The following is a 23157-nucleotide window of genomic DNA, read 5'->3' on the forward strand; positions in this document are numbered from 1 at the left end:
CAGCTTTAGGAGATTTCTGCAGTGAAATTTGCACAATATGCAGTCCTGGGGATGATGACTGATCCCCAGATGACATCTCCTCTGTGGCGCTGCACTTTTGTTCCTCAACGTCGAATGCCTTGACGTCGATGAAGTCTGCGTCACCATCGGCATCCATTAAGAGGATCTGCTATGGGAACGCCGTCCCGCTCTCGACAGTGGTCTTGACGTCAATCGCCTACGGTGATTATGGAGACCTCGACGTCGACTTCCGCCGTCGACCTGGTGATCTCGACGTCAATCTCCCATGGCGCCGAGTCGGCGTCGATCTTCCTGACGTCGAGTGATGGGACTTCAACGAAGCTCTCGACGTCGACAAGCCCACTTGCACCGAGATTTTCGCTGTCGTGACTCTCGACGCCGACCCCCTCGAGGGTGGCGGAGAGTGTCTCGACGTCGACGGAAGCCTCAATGTCGACTTTTCAGGTCTGTCAGGACCCACAGCCTTCGAGCCCGAAGTGCTGTGCCTCAACGCCGACTTACTTGCATGTGGCGGAGAATCTCTACGTCGAGATGGTGATCCGTCCCTCGACACTGAAGAGTGTCTGGGTCTCTTCGACGGCGAATCTCCTGTTACCTTCTTCTTTCTGGACTCAGGAGAGGTGGTATGTCACCGTTTTTGGTGTTGTTTGCTTGAAGAAGGTGGTTTGAAGACTCCATGGTCACCTCCATGACGGCTTCTGTCCTTCTCCAGCTGGACATGAAGTTTTATGCGCTCTCTGTCACGCAGAGTCCGCCTGGAAAATTTCTGGCAGTGGGGACATTGGTCAGGGTTGTGTGAGGATGGAAGACACACAATACACACCGAGTGTGGATCTGCCAGTGCCATCTTATTGCCACAGGAAGGGCATTTCCTGAATAAGGCAGGCATTCTGACTGGAAACAATTAGTATTAAGAGCAAAAAAACAGTAGAAGGAGTCAGAAAATGTCGAGTTTTCTGAGAAAATGCCACCTGTGGTGTATCATGGGAGCAAGGGTTCTCCTGCAGGTCTTAAAGGCACGGTACCCCTACTCTAATGCCTTAAAGGCAAGGTGTCAGTGTTCTTTGTTTCTTAGTACTCTGCTGCAGCCTACAGGCAAATGCCTGCAATCACAAGTTTGCTTTATGGCAATAAAGCATTATTGTATGACAATTGTTTAGTGCTTCCTTTTTTCCTTATGGGTTAGGGGTACTACAATGCAAACCTATGTAATTTCAGCATTTTTGCCATGTTTGAAACATTTTAGGCTGCATGTATATGTTTTCACATATGCATATATATGTGTATATATATGTATTTTCTATATGCTTCGGGATCCCGCACATGGGCAGGGATTATTCATAGATTATGACTATTGATGAGTATCCCCTGTATGAGAACCTCCTGTTTTAACAGTAACAGATGTTCTTGTGACATTGGACGGTGTTTGGGGGGTATGTTTGGGGGGTGTAGATGTTAGTTCGAGACAGTAGCCTGATTGAATGATTTCGTGGACCCACCTGTCTGAAGTGATGTTTATCCAGGCAGGGAGAAAATGGTGAAGTCTTACCCCGACTAGAGTGGAATAGTCGAGGGGAAGAGGAGGGAAGTCATGGGGTAGGTGTGGAGGCAGAGCGCAAGTTGTTATTTTAGCCTCTGCCTTTGCTGTTAATCCCCTGTAACCACCCCTTTGGTAACCTCTAGTAAAGGTGGATTGTGTGGGAGCTTTGTAAGAAGTGGAGGGGTTATCACAGGAGTAGCCTCGATGGGTGCCTCTAAAGGATGAGCGACGAAAAGACCCTCTGGGAGCTTGCGATTGCAAGGCTCCCAAAGATTTGGCGGTGTCTGTATCCTTCTTCATTTTTTCGAGGGATACATCTACATTGGGCCTAAATAGGTGTTGCTCATCAAAAGGCTGATTGAGTATAGAACTCTGTACTTCTGGTTTAAAAAATGATATACATAACCAGGCATGCCTGCGCAAAAGGGCACTGGTGTTGATTGCCCTTGAGGCGGTGTCTGCTGCATCCAGGGCATAGCGAATGGAGGTGTTAGTAATGGTCTTACCCTCTTGGATTAATTCACAGGCTCTATTTTTATATTTGTCAGGGCGGTGTTGCATTATGGACTCGAGTTCGTCATAATGTGCACTGTCATATCTGGCTAGGAACGCTTGGGTGTTAGCAATGCGCCAAATATTTGCTGCCTGTGACGCTGTGCGTTTCCCAGAGGAGTCTAAGAGTTTCGATTCCTTGTCTGGTGGTGGTGCGTCACCTGACGTTTGGGAATTTGCCCTCTTCCTGGCATTAGAGACTACTAGTAAGTCTAGTGGTGCGGGGCCCTTGATGTATACTGGGTCAGTAGGGGCAGCCTTGTATTTCTTTTCTATTCGTGGGTTGATGACCCGAGCCCTGACGGGGTCTTTAAAAATCTCTGGTGCGTGCTTAATGACCCCTTTAAGCATGGGCAGTGTTGAGGTAGACCTTTGTGTAGTATCAAAGGTATCCATAAGGAAATCATCCTCTACTGGATCTGTATGTAGGGCTACCCCATGATATTGGGCAGCTCTTTGAAGGAGCTGGTTGAATCCGATATTGTCCTCTGGGGGGAAAGGCCTGGAGGGGTAAATATCATCTTGTGAGGTGAGAGGGACATCTGGTACACTGTAATCATCCCAGGGGTCAGGGGAGCCAATAGGAGTAGGGTCCCCAAGGGGTTGATCGTCCGCACCTCCCCCTGCCTCATCTGAGGTGTTGTCATCATCATCTATTGGAGTAGGTGATGGTGTGGGAGAGTGGTGTGGTGGGGAGGAGGAGGAGGAGGAGGAGGAAGAGGAAGAAGAGAAGGAATCCTTAATGGAGAGGTAGCAAAGTCTCTCTTCTTTGGTGGTGGTGCAGGCGCAGGCATTTTCAGTGGTCTTTTCCTGATGCTGAGCATGAAATGATCAGTTTTGGGGTCCTCCATTAGAGTCTTTTGAGCAGGATCTGGTCGAAACAGTTCTTCTGTGGGAGACAGATCCTTCGGAGCCGTAAGTTTTTTGGGTGTCGACTCGGTAGCGGTTCTAGGCTTGGCAGTGTCTTTATGAGTTGGAACCAGTTGCTGTTTTTTCGGTTCAGAGGTCTTCGGTTTGGAAGTATCGGGGCCTTTGGACGGGTGTTTTTTAGTCGGCTCCGAGGGTGTTGTCGGTGCAGAGGAACTGGTGCTAGCCTTCGACGCCGAGTGCTTCGATGTGGGAGCAGCGGTCGGCGTGGATGAGGTCGATGACGCCAAAGGTGGAGGTGGTACCAAAGCCTTCTTGGACGGAGTCGAGGGGGCGGGTGGGTAGGGGTCGACGTCTGTACTCACGGCCCTTTGAGCTGGAGTGATGTCCTCGATGTCGGAATCATCTGCTTCGGAGGCGCTGCTGATGGCTTCCTCGACTCGACCCTGCTCCGGAACATCGACGCCCTCTTGAAAGATGTCGTCGGGGATCGAAGATATCTAGCGCACCATTATCCTTCGAGCTCGTCGGTCCCGGATGGTCTTTTTGATGCGGAAAGAGGCACAAGCTGGACAGTCTCTGGCCTCGTGCTCCGGTGAGAGGCAGAGGTTGCACACCTCATGTCTGTCGGTGTGCGGAAACTTCGACCCACATCGAGGACACTTTTTAAATGGCGTCCTTTCCATGAGCCGGAGATGAGGCCCGGGTAGGCCCGAAGGCCTTTGTCGACGACCGGAATCGAAGACTTCAAAGTTGAAGGTTCGCGTGTGGTTGGAAACGCGATTGAAAACAATACCGTCGAGTTGGGAAGGATTGCGCGTCGAAAGAGAAAACCGTTAACGGTTCCAAACTGGAACGCGAGAACACATCCGAGCCCGATGGCGAAAAAAAAAAAAATCTGAGGATGGAGCCGAAGCCCATGCGCACTGTGATCCAAAGGAGGAGTCACATACCTTGTGACTTCCAAAGACTTTCCAAGACAAAAACAAGTGCAAACATCCGGGCCCAACACCAGATGGCGATCTATGCACAGTGTGTAATCTGCAGCTCATATGCCTCGAACAATAAACTTCCACATGTCACTCTTCGAAAAGCAGCAATTGTTAAGGATGAGCACAAACCAAAGAGGAGGAAATGAGGATAAACAAATCGATAGAACGAGTGTAGAATTGTGGACATTCTTGATCGCATCAGGGACAAGTTGCCTTTGGTGAATCTTCTTTCATTTCTACATCTTTGCTTCAGAGAACTGTAGCAAAAATTGATGTGATTTCAACATTCTGTAGAATTTTTCATCAAGTGCTTGATATCGTAATCAGGGACTTGAACAGCAACATTAAATTCCAAAGGGCGTTTCAGAAAGAAATGGTGTAGAGTCTGACTTCTGCATGTATGTAGATTTTCCTGGACTTGGCAGAAATTATCTTTAGCACATTCATTTTCATCTTTCCTATTTAGTCATCAAACGACATTCTCAGAAAGAGAAAAAAAAAAACATACCCAACGTGATTTACCAAACCTTTCCTTTGGCCCTACAGAGCACACTGCTTGGCCTCTGAGAACAGCCGTCTGGGACTCTCTTACTCTCCCCCATGCAACAGCAGCCTGTGACTTTATGGTTCCCAGGCCTCTGCTACCAGCTGGCTCACTCCTCAGCAAAGCATTCACCCCCTCCCCCCGACAGAGAACAGGGCCAGGGGACGCATGGTGCTGTGAGGAGCCCGTGGCCCACATGTCCAGCTTCGCCCTCGCTCCACCCTCTATTTGACACCATCTAGCGAGCAGCTAGTATGGGCATAGACCAGGTGTGGACGGAGGAGCCCCCACAAGAGCCCTGCCTCTGTTTTCCCATATGTACTTGAGCGCAGATTTTTTGTTTGCATGTACACGGCCCCCTTTAAGACTTGAGGCTCCACTATTTAGCATTGCCCGAGTGGCCTTTGGGTGCAACTGCTACCGTGAGGATGCCCGAACCTCCCAACTTCCGGCGGAAGGGCCACCCAGACGCTTATGCTGACTGCCTGCCAACTGTTTATTTTTGGAGGTAGTAGCGCTCTTCAAGCCCCTGGCCAACCCCCTCCAATCTCGAGCAGTTCTACCACACCGCAACAGGGATGCACACTCTACTGCAGGAGATCTCGACCATTGGGGCCATCCTCTCCACTATAGACAGCAAGATGACTAAGCTCACCACTGATGTAAAGTTGCTGTGCCTTTCACGTGTCTGGACACGCTTGATCGTAACGTTGATAACAATTTACTCATTAAGAAAGTTACACACCTGGGAGACAGGTCCCGCCATGACAATATCAGTGTCTATGAAGTCCCTGAAGGGGCGGCGTAAGACCACTTACTGTCTTTCCTGGAGGGCCTCATCAATTAGTTTTTGGACATTAATTTCCCAGAATCCCTGGAAATTCAACAGGCTCACAGGGTCCGATCAAACTCAACAGCCTCCCACCAAGCACCATGTCTGATAATCACCTGCCAACTATGCCTTCAGCTTACTAGAACCGTTCTTCAGTTGGCAAATTGAGCACTGATCACACTGCTGTTCAAGAGACACTGTATTGCAGCAAACTACTCGCAGGCCACAACACCAGGCACAAGACGTTTATTGCTCTCCAATCCCAGCTCTGTTGCTGGGACCTCAAGTAAGGACTGCTGGACCCAGCTCACATGAGGGTCACCATGGATGGGAAGACCTGCAAATTCACAGACCAAGCACAACTGGAGTCCTTCGTGGATGACTTTGAGGACTACTCTATGGACAAGAGGGCCCCTCCGCTGATATCCCGCCAGCCGATGATGTCTGGTCCCAGCCTCAGCGGCGTCAAAGACACAATCACCCCCAGACCCTGCGGCACCAGGAATCAGACCCACAGGGCCTTAAGCTGGTGGTGGAGACCCTGAGCGTAAGATGGGACAGAGACAAGTCTTGGTCCCCACTAAAGCAGTCAAAGTGCTCCTCTATGGGGACAACATCTTTCTCCTCCTCTCCCGCCCAGACTCCTCTTAGAGGACAACCTACTACCTTTCAGAGTGGTCAAAGCAAGACTTCCTCAATGGCAACACTTGAACCTTCCTCTCTGGGGCAGAGTGCAAACCGTAAAGATGACAGAAGCACCCAGATACCATTATGTTCTCATTATGCTACAATCTAAGAGAACTCCTTCCATGCACTTCTCTTGGGAAGAGAAGCGGACATTCAATCATGCATTTGGAGCAGCTGGTGCCCCAAACTAAGGGCTGCCAGACTGTGCGCGGACAAAGCAGCTGGTGGCTTCCAGCACCGCACATTTTCTATTATTGTCTGGCCTTCTAACTTTCCCAGACTGCACCTCACCTGGGTGTCCCCATGAAGGCACCGATGTGGGTAGATATAGAATGCCATCTCACTGAGGGTGCATGCACGTCTCCCTCCATGTTACCTACTGCCGTCATACGCTCCTTGGCGAGGCAACTCCATTCTCGAGCCACGGTTACGGTATGGATGATGGTCTACAGACTGCTTGGTGCTGAGCCCCTTCTCCATAGAATGGCATCTGTGTGGCATAATGCTGCCCTCCATATTGCCTTAGAGCCAGGTTACTGGGTAAATTGGAACATGCGATGGTTAAGCACATTGATTTACTCCTCAGCAAAGGCACTCTTAAACCGTTTAACCGGAGAGTTTAACTACAACCAGGCGACTACAGTAAGCATCAACAACTATCCCACTGCCTCAGGTCCGTATTAGGCCCTCTCCCGACGGAACTCCAGCCCTCCCCTCTCTTAAAATACCTTGGACTCCTGGTGGTAGATATAGGGGACTTGTCTCTGGCCTATATGGAGTGCTTATCAGAGGTGCACACATAAATCCTACCCTGATCCTGACTCGCACCAAGTAGCAGGCTGCTCTGGTCAGAGATTAGACTTAAGACGACTGCGCAGAACTGATTCACTCCTAGGACAGGGTCCTCAGGGTATCCCACCAAAACGTCTTGTACTTCAAGACATTACACAAGTTGAACTGGTCCCCAAATAAATGACAATGGGCGAGTATCCTACCTAACAGCAAATGCTGGATAGGCAAGGAGGAAAGTGTGACTACTGCAAGTACTGTGGAGTTGCCAGAGTATACAACCCTACTTGGTGTCAGTATGGGCTCACATACAATGGTTTCACCCCTAATATGTTCGCCCCTCCGCACAACTAGCCCTCCTCCATGATGTGGGTGATGGCCCTGAAGTGGATGTCCATGCCCACCGATGGCTGGCTAGGCTATGGCTTACATAGGTGAAACTATGCATCCCCTGCCATTGGTACCAGCCTATCTGCCCCACCCCCTCGGAATAAATTAAAGAACTCCATAGATTGCCCTTCACAAGTGTTTTACCAATAAGCTTAATGACGAATTCGACTGCTTTGACAGGCATGAGGCGTCTTCCTTGAGGTGGTTGATAAACCAGAATAATCCAGGGTGGTGCCCCACCACTCCTCCCCGGGTCAAAAGACTAGCTGAGATACTGGGTAATGACCCATGGCATAGAGTACCATCACATAGCTCCATGTTAGTTGCCCCTAACTGTACAGCTGTCCACCACCCGGTCCTACTCTCACAGTTTTTCCTTGTGTTCGCACACTACATCACTAACCACTACGCGATTACGTCCCTATACACCCTCAACAAGCCCGCCTTTCCATTTGTAATTTGTTAGGCATGCTTTCTGATCCTATCCGACTCCCTACATCACCTGCTACCCCCATTCCCTCATCAATTCCTATCCCACCCACCCGTTGCTCTGTTATTATTTGATTGTTACACCTCACAACCGCCACTCTCTACAATGATTGACGTTTGGAACCTGCAAAGCCCTGGAATACACAGGTTCAAACTTTCATGGACTGACTGCTGTTGTGATAGCACCTCCCTACCGATATTAGGGTTGAAATGGACTCCCGTTTGGCTTGCTTGATTTCCAAGGCACAGCTGTCCCTCGCACAGGCCTGCTGAGTGGCGGTCTTACTTTATTATACTGTTCCTATGCTGTATGGTCTTTGTAAATATACATAAAAGTTGCTAACAAAATAAAAGTTCAGGGTGATTTATACCTTCAAGACAGAGGCAAGACGCAAAATGTGTAGAGACAGCATGGCATAGAAGAGTAAAAGGTTTTTCATAAACAGTCTTTTGTTCCGTTTCACATATATAACACTTGTTATAATTGGACAGTGATAACTCACGCTTTTCTGCAATAGCAACTTCACATATCTCCTTCAGTCGAGTAACAAGCAACTGATCCGCAACCACAAGGACATTACAAATAAATTCAACATTTTGAGACTCTGGAGAAAAGAAGAAAGAACATAGATCACTATTAATCAAAAACACATTTTCAAGAGAATGAGCTCATGTATTAATTCAATGTGCTCTATTTTTTAACCAATTAATCTTGTCAGTTCAAAAACAGGTGATTAAAACCACTAGATAAAGCACACAGCATGGCTTGGAGGAGATGGGTAAAGTGAAGAAAGCAAAGCTGGTAGTGAGCAGCATTTATAGAAGACTGATTTGAGGTAAGAGACTCATGATTGCATTTGATCAAACATCCACATTTCTCATAGAACTTGAGAATATCATGCGATCAAAGGTGGCCTAATTTAGGAATACCAATACAAAACTTACCAATAATTGAGTGCTTCCAATACCGCGAAGTGGATGAAAAACACTGGGAGACATCAAGTCTTATTGTCTTGTATAATATATTTTATCAATTTAAGAAATATGATCACCTTTGTCTTTGAGGGAGTTCTTTTAGAGGATGAGGATCAACATTTAGACTGATCTTGTACTGTTCTGAGCTTACTATGGTGAGGTTTGTGCTGTGCTTCAATTACCAATGTGGAGAAATCCTGGCCTTTAAAAACACGCGTACTGTAAAGATGTATTAGCTGACTACACACTAGTTGAAAACAGACGGTATGCTTACAAGTAGTATAAGAAGAGAGCAAGGCTGGGTATCATATGACCATATTTACTAAACTAGATTTAGAGTTTTATTTTAGGACTATTGAGGTCACTATATTAAGTAGAACCAGGCAATAGTCTGTTTATTGACAAAATCAGGAGAATGTGGTTGAGTGTCAGAAGAGACATGGTCCCTAAAGTCCTACACAATTCATGCTAAACATATGTGTTTAGAAAGTTCCTCCTTACAGGCTATCTTTGACTCAGATAATAACAACAGCATATAACAGGCGCCAAAGTAAAATGCCACCCCCCCCTTCTTTTGTCGGTCAAGGATCAGCCACTTGCTCAGACCCAGTGAAATCTATGACCAACAAATGCCTGCTAGCAGAAAGACCGCTATAGTTAGGAACATTGCCCATAATTGAGTGGGTTACTGTCACTTGTTTTTCCAATTGTAGGTCTAGATGCCAACAGAACAGGCCTTATTTTAAGTACACACAATACCATTCTACAGAGAGCACCTAGAACTTGATACTCCGGCTAATATGAAGCATTCTGCTACCCCATGGAGTTAGGATCGTGCTCTATTAAATGTGTTGCCTAAAATTACTTTGAGGACAATCCACCTTTCATGTTGTTTTAACGTGTTTTTATTGATTTTAATACCAGGACTGCTTATGGAAAGGTTTTAGCAATTTACATAGTAAATCTTAACTACTCCACCTGGCCAAAGGCCACATCTAAATAGAAAGAGGACTGGAACACTAGATGTTGCACAAGCACTTTGCTCCAGATCGGACCAATGTTACCAGCAGGGGAGTGCACACTATTTACAAACTTAAAAAGTCCTTTTACCCTATATATATAAGTATATTCTTATGTTGCTTTTGCATCTCCAGTATGTTGCATATTGTAATGATTCTAACCAATCACACAATAAAGAAAATTCTATTCTACTTTGAGGACACACACACATGCACTAACCCACCAACCTATCTTGCTAGATCCTGTAAACTGCAGGTAACAGAACACTGCGGCAGACAACCTGAGATGCCCCTTTAGACATGTAACTTCTAACCTGTAGATGTCTTTTGCCACAACTCTCAAATTTATTGAATGCTTTTCTCAAGCCCTTTTGACGCAATATTCAGTGAATTCAAAGCTAAAATAACTTTAAAGGGATTCAAGAACTTTACTTTTTAGAATATCACCAAACACTGTACGGACACCCATATAATCACCTAGCCCTCTACACTCCTGAAACCCTTATGGTGCCAAGCCCACCTTCTCAGTTCTGTTGGCACTGACCCCACCCGTTTCACAATCTCTTTTAGAAGGGTACGACACATTCGGCTCCTTTTACTTTCACTGTTTTTGATGTTGGATGGCACAGCTGACTGCGATCATAATCGAAGCGGTATCAATGATCTCTCTCTTATGTTGGTCCCTGCATAAAGGACACAGCAGGTGCGTGGAGGAATCGACCAATAAGCCAGCAAGGACTTTGAAAGCTGGGCGGAGCAGCACACAGGCATGGGAGTGTGTTCCCTGCACCCAAGGAAACATGCAGTTTCTCTTACACCCTCATCTTCTGAAGGGGATAGTACTTTTAAAGTGCTAGCAGTCTTCCTACTGCCCCCAGGAGGGTCGGATAGGGGGATTTGGTCCCATTTGCCTTCTCCTATCAGAAAGCACACTACAGTACACTTGATACTAGAAATTGTATTAATTAATTAGGAAAATGGGTTGAGAGTAGGCCTGTGCGGGTCATACTACACACATCTAAAGCCTCAACAGGATTTCTGCCACACCAAGGAAAAAGACTGAGTAACTCACCCTCAATTCCCCTCTCCTTCCCCCTCAAACGGGGACTGAAAGCCCACGGACTGATGGCCCATCTTGGCATTGAACCATATCGCCCACCCTCTAAAGCCCCAACAGTCTTTCAGCCCAACTACCCCGATGGGCCTAGAGTCTAAATAATGTAGCCATTCCAATGCAAGTGAAAATAAGTTTGATTTTCGATGGCAGTATGACATATGGCTGGCAGATTAAATCTAAACCCCATCCATATTCTGCCTCCCCCAAGTTGCAGAATGACCATCTAGTGCCTAGGGCTACGACTCAAAAGCCAAGAAAGAGCCTTACAAGGGTACAGAACAGGCACTCTGCAGGCCAAAGGTGTGGTAACAGCCGTCACCCCGGTGGAATGCGACCAAATACTTCCTGGAGGCTGCATCTTGGTCGATATGTAGTAGATCTTGATGTAGAGGACTATTCACCATGACAAAGTCCTTTTCTGTAATGCCTTGCCTTATTTGGCTCCAGAAAATCCCACAAGAAGCAGGTCTTCCATCCGGGGTCTATGGTATAATTGATGTAAAAGCTCAAGGATCTCTTGGGTACCACTGGATGGAGAATCTCCACCTCTTGAGGGGAGAGGTGGTGCAGAGAACATTGGGAGGGTGATGGATTGCCCAACATATAAAGGAGTCATGTCTTTTAGGACATATAAAGGCCGCCTTGGCCCTCAACACCAGTTTGTCTGGGAAGAAGGCGGTGCAGGGCAGCGGCATCAAGAGAACCTGAGGCTCAATCATGCAACGAGATGAAGTGTTTGCAATTAGGCACACAGTTGTGTCAGTTAGAAGATGACCTAAGCAGCTGCACAACAGCTCAAAGGGAATACACAAGGAAAATCAGGACCAAACTCAGATCCCACTGTGCCAAAAAGAAAAAGGGGTTTGGAGGAAACAAATGAGTCAAACCTATTAGAAACATCAATGGAATCTGACAGGTTCTCTTGGTGCTGGGCTCATTGAAACTTCAGCTTTCACCGTTTGCATATGCCACAAGCCTTAAACCCTGTAGTTTTGGGAGTGCTCATGTTCTCTAGTACACTGTAAAGAGAAAAAGCTCACTACCTAGTGAGAAGAATTAGGAGCTAGTTCTGGATCCACATACAAAGGCGGGGAAAGAAAGGAACGGACACCAGCATGCTACCGCAGCTGGCACTACCACGGCAGAGCAGTCTCAATGTCGTGCCACCTAACGCCAACTGGTGGCATGCAGGAACTATGCTGAAAAATCTCCTGGATCCAATTTGGCGCCTGGGGATATTCTAAAGTTGTTGAATCTGTATTTAGAGATGCATAACAGAAGCCACTGAATAACTTTCAGGCGATTCTGGCCAACGACCAACATAGACCAGCCATTGTTGGGGAGAGAATTACAGTTATCATATGAACTTGGTCTTCAATATGCAACAATGCTGCAAAATGGCCTTCATATAAGCTATGTTTTACAAATGTCTTACTGAAATAAACATGAAGCATACCAACCTTTTTTTCTGCTGTTCAGAAAAATGCATGAGTCCCAGGTTTTCACTCCTAACCGCCCTCTAAATATGAGGAGTGCTGTAAATATGCCAACTACATTGTTACCTGTAAATGAGACCATCTCGCATCTTTTGTAACGGTATCCACCCCTCTGTAAAGCACTCATCTGCTCCCTAGGGGCAGGTTTGTTCTAAATAAATGAACCCAATAAAATAAAATAAATAAACACAACAGACATTTCTTACTGAAACAAATACCATTTCCTTAAAGCAATGTTAATTAATATGTGAAGTAAATCCAATACCTCTGACGCCAAGTTCACTGTATACATTTTAAATAAAACAGACTTAAACCACTAATAAGGGTCGAGCTCTTAGAAACATTTGCATTCTGTTCACCCAAAAATCCAAAATGTATACCTCTTACAAACACAGCGTCATCTGTATAGATATAGTCCAGGATGACACGCAGGATGTCAGAGTGTATTGGCATTTCCAAGGCTGCAGAGCAAGAAGCCTATACAAATAGAGGATTTTCCAAGCATTAAATATTTTTTTATAAAAACAGAACTTTCTTTAAAAAAAAAAACCCCAACAAGTACTGTTAAAAGGATGTCTAATATGATAGGGGTGTTATGCAGACATCTGATTTCATTTATGGGAAAAGTTATGGGCTATAGGTCAATACAAATGTTAGGGAGAAATTATTCAATACATTTCATTCTTAAATATGCATTTTTTTAATCAAATTCTTTTTAAAGTGGTTACTTACCTTAAAGTCTCTCTCTCTTAAGCTATAAGTTTTCTTTAAATGTTCTAAATTAGCTTTTCTCAAACAAACAATTCTCTTCCAACTCTGCATACCCATAGGGGATCTACAGCACTGAAAAACAGTCTCAGAAGGGAAGTACCCCATCCCATTTCTTCAAAGGACCAAGGAAACAATAAGAACCAAAAGAGGGAAGAAGCCTCAATAGATGTACAGCCAGTGATTGGTCTGCCCCCTGCCTCGTGCCCATATGTGATCATTCTCGCAGGTGCCCCAAATCTAAGGAGGGGCCAAAAGGAATCTTATGAACAATTGTTTAATAAGACACTGAACTGGTTGGGCCGCTTTAGAAGCTTTCCGCTTAGGTTTGCCAACATCCTCCTGATGCTAAGGCGGGTGGGGTGGATCGGGCAGGGGTGGCCTGACATACAAGGAGACTGCATCATTGTTAATTTCAATGCTCACAATTTGGCCAAATGTTTGCTAAAAGGGAACTTGAGTACTCAGGTGGAATTCAGTACTATTGTTCTGCTGCTCCCGGGTTAATTTTATAGGCCAGGAGACCAACTGTGCCAGGCGACTATTAGGGCTCCAAGGGTATTTAGAGAGGATACACAGACAGACGTTATAGTGAAGGAAGGGGGCATTGCACACAAGTAGTTATCCTGGTATAACAACATACAGTCGTTTTGATGCCCTAGCAGATGTAGATTGACTGCTCAGTTAAGAGAACAACCCATCTCAGTCAGAACCTAGTGAGGATAGGAATTTGCTTGTCAAAGATAAGACAAGGAGGATGACTGAGTACCTTTAAATAGAATAACAAATAATTTGTCCATACTAAGCTGAAACACTGCAGGGAGAAGCACATTACTAGTGGATAACCGAGGGATGGATCATTGCAAAACATTCGGGATAGTTTGCTTTCAAGAAACCTGGGATGTAGAGGGGAATCTATTCATGGATGGGTTTATTGCTTTTGAGGTTAAGGCAAAGCCATGCCGTTTGGTAGAACTAAAGGGGGCCTGGCACCGTTTATAAGCCTGAGATTAGACAGTACCACCGATTGATAATATTTAAGTCTGGCATTATCCTGGGAGTATTACTATTGTTTGCCCATCATAACAAAGTTTTGATAATTAATATTTATAATTCACCTTCCTCTAAGATAGTTCTGGATATAGAGCTGATGAGATTTTGTGAAAAAACATTGTTAAGAGTGGTCCATCGCATGGTTTTGTTAGTGGGAGATTTTAACCTACACCCCTGAGACACTTTTGTTGAGGAAGGGACCAGGTCCATCTAGAGGAACCAGAGCAAATTCATTTTAAGCACACAAGTCAGGGTGATGTTGGGGGAGGTTGACGGGGAGAGGGGTGGGGGGGTTCTTGATTGCGTCACACCGTGGCATTGGCTCACCCTTGTGGGCGGACTGTATTACAGCATAGATGTCTTCTGTGCAGAGAGGTGTGTAGTTGTCCTCAGTTTGGTGGGCTGGTCATTATCCTACAGCCTGGCTTAGTTGGGTGGCTGGGTAGCGGGCAAGGGGATTGAATGTATTATCTTTTGCAATTCAATAAAAGTCTGTTTTAAAAGAAAAACAAGTCAGGGTGATAATCTTAAACTTTTGATCTCAGAACTAAACCTTTTTAATCTCTTATCTAGAGAAGAGTATGTCTCACCCATGGCTATCCCGACTTTTAAGCAGAGAAATAAAAACAGTACTATTGACTATAATTTGGTTTCTGCATGTCTGCTTCAGTATTAAGTAGATTTTAAAATAGTATGGAGTATTTTTAGTCATCACTACCCGATAACGGAAAAGTTTAGTTGGAGTGAGCTTGAAGCAAAGACACCCAATATTCATGAAGATCAAGGGGGGCGTATTAGCCAGGGGAAAGTCCTCCCGGAGGACTTCTTATGGAATCTGACACAGGAGTGCAGTCACGATTTGGAGGTCTGCTTGAATGCAGATGCGCATGATCAGGCCATTTTAGATTCTTTTTCTATTATCTGCAAAGAGACTCAGCAAGCCGTGACTAGACAGAATGTCAAGGCAATTAGTTCAGGACCAAAATGGTTCGATAAGAATTGTTCAATAGCCCATAAAGATCTAAAGCTAGCCCAAAAGACTAAACCAAGGCAGACATGCGCAGTTAAAGCGGCCAGGCAGGCATATGCGTTAGCTCACAGGAACAGACTAAGTGCCCTGAAGAGGGAAGTCTAGGATAAGCTTAAAGAGGCCTGCAATGCAAGGAATATCGCAGACCTCTGGAGGGTAGTTAACCAGCTGCTTTTTAATGAGGGCACAGAATTAGACCTAAGCATTACTATACCTGCACAAAAATGGGAAGAGCATTTTGGCCGCATATATGCAGGAGTTAGCGACCACATTAAAATTGCCTGCTCTGCTACAGGAAATACTGTCTATTTTGAACTGGAAGAGGTGAGGGAAAGCATACTGGAACTATCAGTAGGTAAGGCTCTGGGCCAAGATGGGGTCCCTGGAGACCTTTTTAAATCAGATATAGATCTATGGGCGCGTTTGGTCACTCAACATCTAAATGTAGCAGCCTGTGATCACATCTCATTTTCTTGGAAGCAAATCGATCATAGTGCCCATTTTCAATAAAGGGAAACGCGCTGACCCAGCATGCTACCGTTCCATCTCTTTGATAGATGGGGGAAGTAAAAGTGTTGGGTAGGGTTTTGTTGAAGTGTCTAATAGATTGGGCTAATGATAACAATATTCTATCAGAAATTCAATATGAGTTCAGGTCGGGACGAGGCACAATAAAACAGAATTTGTATTTATATCTTATAGTTAACAAATACAGGGTGGCTAAAAAAGAAAGAATACATTTAGCCTTTATGGACCTCAGCACAGCCTTTGACACAGTGGTAAGATCTAAGCTGTGGGCTGCGCTGAGGAACATGGGGATCGATGAGGCCATACTGGTGTTTTCGCACAACTTACACAAAGGGCTTGAAGCAACAGTAAGATAATCAGGAGAATGCACTAAGCACTTTCAGCTAGGGAGAGGGGTCTGCCAGGGATGTATTTTAGCTCTTTTCCTTTTTTATTTTATATATAAATAAATTAGATCAGTTTTTAAGGGGTCACTGCAAAGACGTCCCAAGGATAGGACACAGAACGGTTCCTGCTTTGTTGTATGTGGATGATTCCATTCTTACTTCCCGTACAGCAAATAGCCGGCGACCTTTATTAAGCCATTTTTATGGAAAATTTGGGGCTAAAAATTAGTTATTCTAAGACTAGCAAATATGTGATAAAGGATAATACTATAGGCAAGCTGGAGAGGTTCAGCTACTTGGGTATGCTGCTGGACGACAGATTGCACAGGGTGCCATTATTGAAATCACATACTCAATCCGTTAACAGGGTTGCCTTCAGTATTTATGCTTTTTCTGGGCATTTAGGCTATAGCCTTATAAAGTCTATACTACACCTCTATAATGCTAACTGTGTCCCAAATGTAACCTATGGGGAAGAAGTTTGGGGTTACAAATCACATATCAATACAAACGGTGGAAAATAAATATGTAAGGAAATTGTTACTAATCCCACAGAATGTCCCTCCAGAAATAGTTCATGAAGAGACAGGGGCAGGTTAAAAAGCAGACTATAAACGTTTGCGCCCCATATTTTTATAGTGCTCTATATGGACTCAAAAATAATTGGATTTTAACACATTAATATTAAGAGGTAGTTTGAATGTAAATTATAGCTTGCGTATACCCTGGCTGAGCTATATAAAAACTACCATGTCAAATCTGGGCCTATCGCATGTTTTTAATTAGCCAGAGAAACTTTCCAAATCAGTTATTGCAGGAGTCAAGAAAGCATTTTACGATTATACTCAAGAGGTTAGAATGCTATACTCACAGTGGAAACTCTTCTGCACACATTATGCTATTGTAAAATATATTGCTAAAATGGAACTTTATTTAACATTGGATATGCCGGTTAACCACAGAAGATTTTTAACATATTTTCGTTTGAACATGTTAATGCAACTTGTAGAAGGTTGGCATAGGCCACAAGACCCTCCCATATGTTCTTGTGATGAGTTCTCTACACTGGACACTTTACATATTGTTTTAATTTATCCCAAATGGGCTAATCTGCGACAAAAGTGTATTCGCCCATTACGTGTTCATTTTGAATTTTAATCAAGTGAGACCCGCTCTCTTATATCTACAAATTTTAGATAATTTTTCTGTTTGTTGGTATGTATCGAGATTGTTAATAGCTGTGCATCATGCTTATGCTTGAGACTGAATCTGTATGGAACCTATTTTATGAAATGCTATTAATTGATTTTCTTAATATATTTTTATGATTTTTTAATGTACTTTTATGATTCCAATGTCAATTAAATAAAGTAATTATTGACTATTTGATATCTGATATGGACATGACAGGAGCGGCAGCATTTAAACCTAGTATCTTAAGTAACAACCTCAGACAACCGTTGTTGATCTGCATCGAAGGACATCAAGGTGGCACTACATAGCTCCAGCAACATCCTGCCTGGGCAGTAACCCAGGTCAAGACAGTGCAGATGCCACCTACTGGTGCATTAGAGCTATTGTAGAATTTTCTGGATTAAGTTTAGCACCTAGAGATATTCAAAAGGTGAGCAATCTTCAGGCAGAAGTATCCATCAGGTGAAAACCTGCTTACCTATTTCACCTTTTTCCATGTACATGTCAAACAGACTGCACAAATGACTGCAGGCTAAATTCAGGATATTTTTTAGTTTATCAAAAATGTATATCTTTCTGGGCTCACCAATGAGATTCATATCTGTTCCCCTACAAATTGTAAAACGGTACAAATCGTGCAAACATAATAAATATGCACCACCTCTCATTTGGTGGAAAAATAAGGTTTGTTTTCCACTCTGTTGAAGTAAGCTACAAATAGCACAACAAACCTTTTATTCATGCCATTTCTTTTTTTTTTTTTTTTTTAAATAAAACACTTCTGTGCAAAATACTTTTTGCCCTACATACTTTGGTTATTTTCTCTGGTCCATCCAGGGAACATCACAAATAGTAGTTCACTTTACGATTTAGAAGATGTTGAGTGGGTCATGCTGCCCCCTACTTTCCCTCAACAACAGAAATAACTGTACTTAATATACACCTGTAAATATAGGTACAAATGATTTAAGAAATGCAATTTTTTCATTTGTATTAGTTATAAAGAAAAAAAAGAAGTATTTAAGAGATCCAAAGACGCATCTTTATTTGATGTAATAACACATATGACCTATGCACTGTAATAATTGTCTGAATTAATTTTTTTATTAGACAATATTAATTTGCACCTACCTGCAATTAATATAGTACAGGGCCCTAACATTTCTAACTTTTTTTTTTTTCAAAGCCTTGAGTCACAAGATGTATTATGACTCCTTTCTTTCTTCACAATGCATCTGTACAATAGCTCCACCCAGCAGGCGAGTAAGTAAGTCTAAGTGGTGTATAGTATCGAAGACAAGTATACTTTGAACAGGTGAGATGACAAAAAAGCGTAAAAACATCTGTTAATGTGGCTTCTGGAGAGGGAGGGGGGAGCATGTGAATCTACAGCACACTACAAAAAAATAGTTACACGCAAGGTAAGTGACATTTTAGATTTACAGCATGTGTGGCTGTAAGATACACATGCTTTGCACAGACAGTAAAGCAGTTTCCCCCCAAAATGGTGGCTACCGAACAGATGATGCAGAAGTTGGGAACCCAGTTCTTAACACAGTTTGGCCAACTAAACCCTTTGGATGGGCTTGGATGGCCTCACAGAAGTGTTTTGTGAATGTGTTTAGTGTTGACCAAGTAGTAGCTTTACAGATATCTGCTACAGGAATGTTTGATAGATATGTCATGGAGGCGACCTTTTAGCCTGAGGAATGTGAGCAAAGAGGCATAGCTAATGTGCGCTTTACTTTGGCGTAGCAGGCTTGTATTCATTTAACAATCTATCTTGAAATGACTGACTTGGAAATAGGCTGTCCCAAAGAGGCGTGGCAAATGTTACAAAAAGTTGATTGGTTTTACGGAAGGACTTTATCCTTTTAGTGTAATACATAAGGCCCTTAAACAACCAGCATGTGTAAAGCACTTTCTGCTACAGAGTGAGGGAGCCAGGGTGCAGGAAAAAGGCAGCTCAGTAGCATGATTAATATGAAACGGTGACACTACATTTGGTAGGAACTTGAGGTACCAAGGAAACTAGAGTCCCTCTAAGCTGGAATTAAACATTTCTCTACAGTTAAAGCTAAAGGTGACCACTATTAAGAAGGCAACCTTCCATGACAAGTACTGAAGACCTTTGAAGTGGAAAGGTCAAAAGGTAGGCCCATTAAGTGCATTAGGATTACATTTTAGTTCCAAAAGGGGTCTCAAGCTCTTAGGAGGAATAACCTACAGTTAAGGCCTTCCACAAAAGCTTTCACTACAAGGATTTTGAAGATGGGGGTTTGTTCAATATTATGCATGTATGCTATGACTGCAGTCACACGTAGGTAGATGGAGGTGTATGCTAACCCAGCCATTTGGAGATGCAGAAGGAAGCAAATTATATCTTGAAGAGAGACTTTGAGGGTGTATATGTGTTTATTGGTGCAGCAGTCTACAACCCTTTTTCACTTTGCTGCATATCAGGCACTCTGGAAGGCTTACGTGCCTCGCAGAGAATGAGCACACTTGTAAGAAATTGCTGGAACTTAGTAAAATAGAGTATTTAATATCAAGATTGCGGCACAGCAACAAGGTACAACTGTCCAGCAAACAGGAACAGTGCAGCTGACCTGAGTGCTTAGCAGCCACATACCATTCTGTGTGGATGCAACACCTTAAAGGGGAAGGGAGATAAAGAATACAGAAAATATGCAAATGTAACATATCTCCTTATTTTAACAAGAGAAAAGGCAAAAACCGAAAGTAATTTTAAGTGAAATAATCAGACAGACTCTTTGGAGGACACCTAGAATGGTCAGAAATCTTCACCCTAGAAGCAATTGCATATTTTGAGACAAGGTGTACTTCAGGTGTAGTTCTGTTAAAAATAGGGGGACATTTGGCAACACGTTTGATGTTCCACAACTTACCATCCTGAGTGATAACACTTATCAAAATCTTTAACAATTTTCATTGGCTTGCCAAACTTATCAGAACATTTAGTGATTAAGCCTGGTCTTCTGATTCTGACGCAATCACCTACATTAAAATTTGGCGTCTTGACATTCCATTTGTTATCATACCATTTTTTAGCTTTTGCTTGTTTAACTTCTACCCTTTGAGCTACATCTTTCACCAACTCCTTTGAAAAAGATTTGTTCAAGCATTTGTCCTTGAACCACCAAGGACAAATTCTAGACGCAGGATCACGTCCTTTGAGAAGTTGAAAAGGACTAACTTCTGTCGTAGAATGTAGTGTGATGCGATATAACCAAAGTTTTTCTCTTAACAAATTTCTCCAATTGCTGCCAGATTTGACAACATCTGACACAAACCCTTTAAAAACTCTGTTAAAGCGTTCTACCAAACTATTTTCATGGGGTTCATAAACAGAAACAGTACGGTGTTTAATATTTTGACTTTTTTTAAACTCTTCCATTTCTGAGGAGGTAAGTTGTACCCCATTGTCAGTCGCAAGTTGCGAAGGACAACCTCCTCTTGAGAAAATTTCTTTGAAAAATTCTATGACCATGTTGGTTGAGGCATGAGAAACAAATGTAACCTCTGGCCACTTTGAATGATAATCAACCAGCACAAAAGCATAACGAGAATCATTGGGAAGACACATAAAAGGGCCAGAAATATGAAATGCCAACTTTTTCCATGGTACAGTGGGCCAATTTGAATTCTTTAATGGGGGAACACTGACTTTCAACATTTTTTCACTGCCCATGCAAACTTCACACTCTCTCACTTTGCAAACCACCATCCGATCTAAACCAGGCCACCAGAAGTAATTTCTGACCAAGCGTTTCATAGCCGACATGCCAGGATGAGATTTATGTGCTAAATCCAAGATGACTTTTTGTATGCCAAAAGGTGACACACACTTTCCACCTTTAAAAATCAAATCCCCTTCCAATTTCAACTCATCTGACACATTAAACATGGGCATACATTCTTCTGCTAAATTTCCCCCATCAGGCCAACCCTCTAAGATGTACTTCTTAATGGTCTGCCAAAAAATATCTTGTTCTTCTGAGAGTTTCCATGACTCCTCAGAAATATCCTCAAATGAGCCTAACAACACATCTTGTAAACAGGTAACAACATCCAAATCGTCCGGTTCATCATTACTTGTGACTTGACAAGGAAGTCGAGACATCAAATCAGCGATGACGTTTTTCTTACCAGGAACAAACTCAGGTGTGAAACAATACTCCTGCAATCTAGAAGTCAGTCTAGCAATGCGAGCTGTTGAATTCCACCCACCACCAGGAGAAAGGATGTTTACTAACGGTTTGTGATCCGTTCTCAATATAAATTTACTACCCCAAATGTAATTTCTGAAATGTTCAATTGCCCACACACAGGCTAATATCTCCTTCTCTATTACGGCGTATCTTCTTTCACTTTCATTGAGAGTGCGAGAAGCAAAACACACATTCCACTCTTCTTTCCCACATCTCTGTGACAAAACTCCTCCAATGCCATACAAGCTGGCATCTACTGTAATGACACACTCCTTGCACATACAGAAAGGCTTAAGTGTAGGGTCTTGAAGAATATCAGCTTTGATTAATTCAAACGCTTCCTGTTGCTCTTGTTTCCATTCAAAAGTGGCATTTCTTCTAAGAAGCTTCCTAAGGGGTTCCATTTTTTAAGCAAAATTGTACACAAACTTGCTATAATACTCGCACATCCCTGCAAAAGATAGCAATTGTTCTTTGTTTGTAGGAGCAGGAGCATTTGTAATACACAAAACATTGGATTTTTTTTGGAACAACTCCGTCACCAGACAAAGTATGACCCAACTATTCTACAGACTTTTTGAACATTTTACATTTGCTTGATTTTAAGGTCAACCTACTTTTCCTCAATTTTCCATAAACATCTCTTAAATGTTGTATGTGTTCTTCCTCTGTGCTTGTCATCCTGAAAGCATTTTACAATTTTTTCAACATCTCTGAAAATATTGAACATAATTCTTTGAAATACGGACGCCGCAGACGCTAAACCAAACGGCATCCTTGTGTGTTGGTACAAACCCTGTGGTGTGATAAAAGCTGTGAGACTCTGATTCCCCAGTGAGAGGAATTTGATGGTACGCTGATCTAAGGTCGAGCGTGGAAAAGACTATTGCCCCTTCCAACATTGAAACCACTTCATTAATAATTGGAAGAGGATGACAATCTACAATTATTCCAGCATTAAGCGCCCTGAGGTCAACACACATTCTCAAATTTTTGTCAGGTTTCCTCACCAAAACAATGGGAGAAACCCATTCTGCAGAATCTATTGGCTCAATAATTCCTTCCGATACTAAATCATCCAAAGTTTTCTTAAGTTCCTCTCTAACATTGATGGAACACCCCTCAATTTTTGCTTGACTGGAGTAACATCACTTTTAAGTTTAATCTTGTAAGAGTACTCTTTAACTTTACCTAACACATCTGAAAACACATCTTTGAATTCTTTTTTAATCAGATTTTCTTTCTCCTCAGAGCGGACTACAGCAATGCCATCTAAACATACACCGTCACTTAATATCACAGGTTCTGCAGCACGGGGATTGAGAATAATACCAAACTTCCACTGATCTCTCCAACCCAACACATTTACCCCCTTAACTGCAATATACAACTTGACCAGCATACACTTGGTTTTAAAACTAAGATCTACTTAAAAAAACAAGATGTCAATTCTGGAACCATCAAAACTTTCAGCAATGATGTCAGACGGTAACATTTTTTCAATATCTAAAACAGAGCTTAAGCGCCTGTCAAAATACTCTTTAGAAATAATCGTCCATGGTGATCCTGAATCAGCCATTAGCTCAAGTTTAACACCAGAAACTACCACTTCACACAAAGGGCGTTTCTTGTATTGACAATATGTGGAGTCATTAA

The 23157-nt window shown here is 43.2% G+C and overlaps 1 protein-coding gene across 4 annotated transcripts in view; it reads right to left on the reverse strand.

Moving 5' to 3' along the window:
- Window positions 1–23157, reverse strand: part of IBTK (inhibitor of Bruton tyrosine kinase) — a 700505-nt gene that overhangs the window by 274223 nt on the left and 403125 nt on the right. For all 4 annotated transcript variants that reach the window (XM_085611015.1, XM_085611017.1, XM_085611016.1 and 1 more), the window contains 2 exons: window positions 12691–12787; window positions 8207–8308 (listed from right to left, as the gene is read on the reverse strand). In XM_085611015.1, the coding sequence (XP_085467141.1) occupies window positions 8207–8308; window positions 12691–12787 (199 nt within the window). The remainder of the gene's footprint in view (window positions 1–8206; window positions 8309–12690; window positions 12788–23157) is intronic.

Source organism: Triturus cristatus, chromosome 6 (assembly GCF_964204655.1).
Source record: "Triturus cristatus chromosome 6, aTriCri1.1, whole genome shotgun sequence".
In the NCBI taxonomy this organism is placed as follows: Eukaryota; Metazoa; Chordata; class Amphibia; order Caudata; family Salamandridae; genus Triturus; species Triturus cristatus.